Source organism: Neophocaena asiaeorientalis, unplaced genomic scaffold (assembly GCF_003031525.2).
Source record: "Neophocaena asiaeorientalis asiaeorientalis breed wild unplaced genomic scaffold, Neophocaena_asiaeorientalis_V1.1 scaffold78, whole genome shotgun sequence".
In the NCBI taxonomy this organism is placed as follows: Eukaryota; Metazoa; Chordata; class Mammalia; order Artiodactyla; family Phocoenidae; genus Neophocaena; species Neophocaena asiaeorientalis.
The window spans coordinates 16,852,912-16,860,367 of record NW_020175018.1 but is presented as its reverse complement, the minus strand read 5'-3'; the positions used below and the strand labels follow the sequence as shown (position 1 = coordinate 16,860,367).

The 7,456-nt window shown below is 58.6% G+C and overlaps 1 protein-coding gene across 10 annotated transcripts in view; it reads left to right on the top strand.

Moving 5' to 3' along the window:
• The window catches only part of RALGDS (ral guanine nucleotide dissociation stimulator), a 32,576-nt gene extending 25,655 nt beyond the window's left edge, over positions 1 to 6,921 (top strand). For 7 of the 10 annotated variants that reach the window (XM_024762252.1, XM_024762251.1, XM_024762247.1 and 4 more), the window contains exons 12-18: positions 134 to 166; positions 464 to 585; positions 758 to 853; positions 1,164 to 1,365; positions 1,496 to 1,738; positions 3,272 to 3,386; positions 5,900 to 6,921. In XM_024762252.1, the coding sequence (XP_024618020.1) occupies positions 134 to 166; positions 464 to 585; positions 758 to 853; positions 1,164 to 1,365; positions 1,496 to 1,738; positions 3,272 to 3,386; positions 5,900 to 6,075 (987 nt within the window). In that variant the 3' untranslated portion in view covers positions 6,076 to 6,921. Of the gene's footprint in view, positions 1 to 133; positions 167 to 463; positions 586 to 757; positions 854 to 1,163; positions 1,366 to 1,495; positions 1,739 to 3,271; positions 3,387 to 5,899 lie in introns of those variants that run through there. The other 3 variants (XM_024762253.1, XM_024762254.1, XM_024762257.1) reach the window with 3 other exon arrangements.
• The last annotated feature ends 535 nt before the right edge of the window (positions 6,922 to 7,456 follow it).

The following is a 7,456-nucleotide window of genomic DNA, read 5'->3' as shown; positions in this document are numbered from 1 at the left end:
GGCCCCACCCAGGTCCAGGTGTGTGCTGTGCTGCCCCCTGGTGTGTACTCTGGGTAGTGCAGCCTGAGACCCGTGAGGGGCGGTCATGGGCTAGGGGACACTTTCTGATGGACGCTGGCCGTGTGCTTTCCAGGGGAGACTGATCAACTTCGAGAAGAGGAGGAAGGTGAGCAGACGCAGCCTCACGGGAAGGGGGCCCGTGTGGGGGGCGGGATCAGAGAGCCACCTGGCTAGAACAGCTGGCTCCGACCCCTCCCTGTCACATTTTTGGGGAGAGCTGGATACAGAGAGAGGGGGAGCCTTTCCCACGGGAGGATGGGGCAGGAGGTCGAATCAAGGACACCTTCCTGGAGGGGCTGTTTGAACCTGGCTGTGAGGACAGGGTGGGAAGTGGGGACGCAGAGGCTGGCACAGGCCCGGCCGACCCAGACCGTCAGCATCCTATCCTCCCCTCTGGCCCCAGGAGTTCGAAGTGATCGCCCAGATCAAGCTGCTCCAATCGGCCTGCAACAATTACAGCATCGCAGCCGAAGAGCACTTTGGGGCCTGGTTCCGGGCTATGGAGCGGCTCAGCGAGGCTGACAGGTGAGTCCGGGCAGGAGCTGGGGGGGTACACGTGGGCTGTCCCTGGGCATCTCCAGAGAGCCTGTGGCTTGGGATCCCGGGCAGCCATGGGTGCCGTCGCTGCTGACGGCCGGGCCGGCACCGGGAGGGAGACCCGGGTGCGACTCCCCACAGCCGCCGCTTTGTCCTGTAGCTACTCCTTGTCGTGTGAGCTGGAGCCCCCTTCCGAGTCGGCCAGCAACACCCTCAAGGTCAAGAAGAGCACGGCCATCGTCAAGCGCTGGAGCGAGTTGAGTGCCCGGGTGGGCAGGGGCGCTCCCTCGGGGCTCAGGGAAGCTTCGGGCTGCGAGCGGGCTCGGGAGTCAGGCAGCTGGCACTGGGATCCCAGCTCCCCTGCCGACAGCCCTGTGACTGGGCCACTTGCTCCACCCCTCTGGGCCTCAGTTTTTCCCCCTGTGAAATGGGGTGATGCTAAATGATCTGTCGGACGCTGGAGCCAACGGGGTGATTGCCTCAGCACTCGGCACAGGGTGTAGGGGACGGGGGTGGGCTGTGTCCCAGGAGAGGCCTCCCCCAAGTCAGCCAGCCCTTCCATGCAGCCGCCAGGCCCCCAGCACGGAGCTCAGTACCGGCAGCAGCTACCACTCCAAGTCCTGTGACCAGCTCAGGTGCGGCCCCTACCTCAGCAGCGGGGACATTGCCGACGCACTGAGTGTCCACTCGGCCGGCTCCTCCAGCTCCGACGTGGAGGAGATCACCATGAGCTTTGTCCCAGAGTCCCCTGACGGCCAGGAGAAGAAGGTGACTGCCCCACCCCCTCCCTGACAGCCCTTCTCAGCCCTTCCTAGGGCCAGAGTTCCCCGCTGCACACCAGAAGCCCCCGGAGCTGGACAGTGGCCCGGGGCTTCCGCTGATCGTGCCGTCCCCGCAGTTCTGGGAGTGCACCTCCCAGTCGTCCCCGGAGACCTCCGGCATCAGCTCGGCCTCCAGTAGCACCTCGTCCTCCTCAGCCTCCACCACGCCCGTGGCCACCACGCGCACCCACAAGCGCTCCGTGTCGGGGGTCTGCGGCTACAGCTCCTCCCTGCCCCTCTACAACCAGCAGGTGGGCGACTGCTGCATCATCCGGGTGAGCCTGGACGTGGACAACGGCAACATGTACAAGAGCATCCTGGTGAGCCGGCGGGCGCCCCGCGGGCCCCTCCCTCTGCCGGGCGCCCCGCGGGCCTCTCCCTCTGCCGGGCGTCCCACCCGTATTGAGCACCGTGGGTCATCCCTGCCCTCCCAGAGCTGCTCTCCTGGCGGGCTGGGAAGGACAGAGGGCCAACCAGGGAAAGGAATCAAAACAGCTGGTGGGGGCTTCCCTGGTGGCGCAGTGGCTGAGAGTCCGCCTGCCGATGCAGGGGACGCGGGTTCGTGCCCCGGTCCGGGAGGATCCCACATGCCGCGGGGCGGCTGGGCCCGTGAGCCATGGCCGCTGCGCCTGCGCGTCCGGAGCCTGTGCTCCGCAACGGGGGAGGCCACAACAGTGAGAGGCCCGCGTAGGGCAAAAAAAAACAAAAAAAAACCAGCTAGTGTGTCGATGGTGATCTGTGCCGAGGTGGTTGACTAGGGGTTTACAGCAGCAGTGGGGCAGGACCTCACCCATAAAGGGCCTGAGTGTTGGGGGGAGGAGGGAGCAGCGTGCAGCCTCCCAGGACGGGAGTGTGCCTGGGGCTTGGAGGAGAAGCAGGAGGTCCGCAGTGAAGGAGCAGGGGTCGGGGGAAGAGTAGGGCTCAGCAGAGCAGGCCAGCGTTGGGGGCCTGGATCTCATGCGAGACAGGTGGGAGCACTGTTCGTTGGAGCACTGGAGGGGCAGCAGTGACTTCCGGCCTCTCCGTGGGCGATGGGCTGGTGCCGGCAGCTGCAGGGCGGCCAGTTAGGAGGCGGCGGCTGCAATCCAGGGTGGGTAGCAATGGCTGCACCAGGCTGGTGGCCGTGGAGGTGGCCGGCAGTGTCAGACACCGGGGATAGTTGGAGGTGTCGAGATCTTGCCAGTGGGAGTTGCCCACAAACACTATGTATGTTGAAGGGGGGTTGGGGGCTGGGGGGACTCCTCTCATCCTCCAGATCTCAGGCTGCCAGTGAGTCATTTGCACCCCCAGAATCCTCCCCCATCCTCCCACACTGGGTCAGATGCCCCATTAACACCGTCACCTGTGTCACCCCGAGTCTAAGCCCTGCCTGTGCTCTGGCCCTTGGGGTCGAGGCAGCAGGGCTCGGCCTGCACGCTCCAACACTGCAGCCTCCAGCCAGTGCAGGCCTGGCACGTAGGCGGCCACTGGGCATCCAGCCAGCTGCTCCTCTCTCACCTCCAGGGCTGGGACTAGATGCCGTCTGTACCCAGGTGCAATGATACCGTTGTCCTGGATGGGCAGGGTCAAGGGGGACGGTTAAGGGGAGCAGCCCCGGGGGCAGGCGGTTGCCCTAGGTGGTGTTGGGAGGAGGTGGCAGGCTTTCAGGAGTTGGGGGGTAAGTGATCGGGGTCCATGGAGGCCTCCGCAGAGGGGCAGGAGAAGGAGGCGCAACCCCCCTGCACCCAGCCTCGGGTCAGAGGCTGTGAGCCCCTGTGCGCACAGCGCCGAGGCAGCTCTGAGGGCCCTTGGCTGCTACACCCTCAAGCTACACCAGACCCTTGCCCTGATGGCCTGTCCCCCACCCCGTCCAGGTGACCAGCCAAGACAAGGCTCCAGCTGTAATCCGCAAAGCCATGGACAAACACAACCTGGATGAGGATGAGCCAGAAGACTACGAGCTGGTGCAGGTTATTTCGGACGATCGAAGTAAGTCAGGGCCGGTCAGGCGGGCGATGGGGCCGGGGGGCAGGGAGCACCGTGCCCCAGGCCCACCACCCCAGAAGACATGCCACCAGGGTGGGTGTGGGCTTTCTCCACACACAGACCTGCCTAGGGGCAGCTCTGGATGCCCCCAGTGTCTCCTCACTGGCCCCTGGTGGCTGCTGGACCCTTGTTCCTTGCCCTTCCGTGGCCGTGAATAGTCAGTGGGAGACCTCGTTCAGTGCTAGCATGGTTGAGGAGGGGAGAGAAAAGGCTCTTCTCCTGGGGCCAGGCAGCCAGATGGCCGAGCCCACAGGCCGTACAAAAGTGCGTTTTCTGGCTAAGATGGGAAATGAGTGCTTCAGAAAAGATCATGACTACCGTGGATTAAAGCATCGAATTTGTGAAAATCCATGAACGTATAACACTGTCTTAGTCTGTTCTGGCTGTTATAACAAAATACCACCACTGGTGGCTTCTAAATGACAGAAATTTATCTCTCCTGGTTCTGGAGCTAGAAGTCCAAGATCAGGTTGCCAGCATGGTCAGGTTCTGGTGAAGGCCCTCTTCTGGGTTGCCGGTGGCTGACTTCTCACTGTGAACCCAAATGGTGGAAGGGCGTGGGGAGCTCTCTGGGGTCCCTTTCATAAGGGCACGAATCCCATTCGTGGGGCTCCACCCTGATGACCTAATGGCCTCCCAATGGCCTCACCTCCTAATCCCATCACATTGGGGGTTAGGATTTCAACAAATTTAGAGAGGACACCAACTTTCAGCCCACAGTAGATACTAAACACGGAGGCTACTAGGGAGCAGCTGGGTATTCTAAAAACTGGGAAAGGGAAAGGATCAAGAACAAGCACAGACTTGGAACCAGACAGCTACAGCTTGTAGACCTCGGGCAAATTCCTTAAGTCCTCTGTGCCTATTTTCCCATCCCCACGATGGAGATAAAATAGGTAGTGAGTTGATCCATATATACATGGATTATATGCTCATGTGTGTACGTGTGCCGTAGATGTGCCATAACTGCAAAGATTATCATCACTCTTTCCTTTCCCATGCTGCATTCACAGCCATTACCCAGACAGTTAGCAATGACCCGCCACGACCACTAGAAATTGTTTTCTAAATCCTCTCTTAACCTTGTTGCACCATTTTGGTGAGGTAAGCAAGGCAGGTGGGACCCCCATCTTACAGAAAAGGAAGCCTGAGACCTAGACAGGTTAACGACCAGAGTAAGAGCCACACGATGGAGCCCAGAGCACACATGTTCCAGCCCAGCAGTGGAGAGTAACAGGCTCAAGGCCAGAGGAGAGGGTGGGAAACAGAGCCAAGAGCAAGTACCTGCTGGGATCCTGGCACCCTATGAAACCCTGTGCAGGAGGCCTGGGGCAAAGCCCGCCCTTAACTTGGCCCCAGAGCCCCGAGTTGTGCAGGATTCCGGGGAGGTGATCTAGGTTCTAGAAAGCTTATTGCAGCTGGACCTCCCGATCAGTGAAGGCAGCAGGGGGCAGGATGGGATGACCCTTTGCCAGCTGCAGACTGAGGTGGGGCTTCCTGGAGTCGGAGTCCTTTTTATTTTTATTTTATTTTTATTTTTGGCTGTGTCAGGTCTTCGTTGCTGCGCACAGGCTTTCTGTAGTTGTGGCGAGCAGGGGCTACCCTTTGTTGCGGTGCGCGGGCTTCTCATTGCGGTGGCTTCTCTTGTTGCAGGGTGCGGGCTCTAGGTGCGCAGGCTTCAGTAGTTTTGGCACTCAGTCTCAGTAGTTGTAGTGCATGGGCTTAGTAGTTGTGACGCGCAGGCTCTAAGGTACGCGGGCTTCAGTAGTTGTGGCGCATGGGCTTAGTTGTTCCACGGCATGTGGGATCTTCCCGGACCAGGGATCGAACCTACGTCCCCTGCGTTGGCAGGCATATTCTTAACCACTGCACCAACAGGGAAGTCCCCAGAATCCTTTTTGTTTTTGAGTTCCTTTTTTCTTTTTTTTTTTTAAATTAATTATTTATTTTTGACTGCGCTGGGTCTCCGTTGCTGCATGCGGGCTTTCTCTAGTTGTGGCGAGAGAGGGCTACTCTTTGTTGTGGTATGCAGGCTTCTCACTGCAGTGGCTTCTCTTGTTGCGGAGCACGGGCTCTAGGCGTGCAGACTTCAGTAGCTGCGGCACACGGGCTCAGTAGTTGCGGCTCGCGGGCTCTAGAGCGCAGGCTCAGTAGTTGTGGTGCACGGGCTTAGTTGTTCCACGGCATGTGGGATCTTCCCAGACCAAGGATCAAACCCGTGTCTCCTGCATTGGCAGGCGGATTCTTAACCACTGTGCCACCAGGGAAGTCCTTCAGTGCCTCAGCAGAGTCTGTCCCAGGCAGGTGTCATTAAGAGGGGTCCTTGGTGGTCCTGGAGTTGCATTGAGGGGTCTCAGGTGTCTGGATCAGGCCTGCTCTCCTGGGGGTTCTCAAGTGGTGGGGTGTCCAGTGGGGCCCGCATAAGCACAGCTGACCCTCTGCCCCTCCCCGACCAGAGCTGAAGATCCCTGACAACGCCAATGTGTTCTACGCCATGAACTCTACTGCCAACTATGACTTTGTCCTAAAGAAACGGACCTTCACCAAGGGGGCAAAGGTCAGGCATGGAGCCAGCTCTACCCTCCCGCGCATGAAACAGAAGGGACTCAAGATTGCCAAGGGCATCTTCTAACTCGTCCCTAGCTGGCCAGCCACAGAGCTGCCCTTTCCAGGGTCTAGCTGGCTGGGCAACTAAGCACTTACAGACTACAGTGGCTCAGGCCAGGTGGGCACCTGTGCCCAAGCTGCCAGCCCAGGCCACCCCCAGACTCCAGTTTCACCCTGAACCTCTCCTGCTGCCGGGATTGATGCCTGCCACTCGATGGGCTGACCTGGCCTCCCGTGGACCACTCGCTGCCTTAGGTGCCTTCTGCTCTCTGGAACCAGAGGACTAGCTGACTTTTGCCAAGGAGCGCTGCCAATGGGCACGGAGCCCTGCATGCCGCCGGGCACTGCCCTCCGTACACTTCCCTCACACCTTCCCAGGTGTGGGCCACTGCCACCTGTGCCCATGGGCACCCCAGGGCACTACTCATCCACCGGGTCTGACCACTGCAGTTCTCTCCTCCCACCATTGTGGCCTTCCTCAGGCTGCACCAAAGATTCCATCATCAGGGCCAACTGAAAGTGAGGGAGTCTCGCCCACTGCCCACTCCAGCCCTCCCCTGGCAGAGGAGAGAGACACCCCCTTCACGGACCACACTCTTAACCGGTGAGTGAGGACGGTCTCAGCCAAGTCCCACTGATGTCAGATTTCATGACACTGCAAGTGCCATCCACCACTGTATCCTGGGCTTTACGAGACCACACGAGACGGGGATTGGTGGGAAAGGAGGGTTTCGGGGGGAGGGGAGGGGGATTGAATATTTGTATAAAAGGTGAAAAAAAATGTTTACCAGTTGGGGAGGGGCAATATTTATTTGTTGTAAATAGCAAATGCTAGACTTGAATATTATATTAAAATCCTGTTTCTACTATAGCCTGGGAGTTGTGATATTGTTCTTTCATTGCCTGTGCTCATTGAAGTGAGATATAGACTCTCACATTCCATGTTCAAATAGGAAATCTTGCAGGGTTATTGGTTTATTTTACACAGGAAATAAAGAAGGGCAGGAAAAGCAAGAAGGGCCAGCCACCCTTCTCTGGCTCACTTAAGGAAACAGAGAAGTCCACCTTTCACAGAGCAGATGTTCACTTCAGTATCATTAAACTGGGCCATGAGCTGAGACAGCCCCTCAGAACCCCTGATATTTGAATTTGGAAGTGCTTTCACACAGCATAGCAGCAACCTGTGAAATTCCAGTGTTTTTAAAAACAATGTTTTGGGGACTTCCCTGGTGGCGCAGTGGTTAAGACTCCGTGCTCCCAATGCAGGGGGCCCGGGTTCGATCCCTGGTCAAGAAACTAGATCCCATGTGCATGCCGCAACTAAGAGTTCTCATGCCACAACTAAGGAGCCCGCGTGCCACAACTAAGACCCGGTGCAACCAAATAAATAAATAAATATTTTTTAA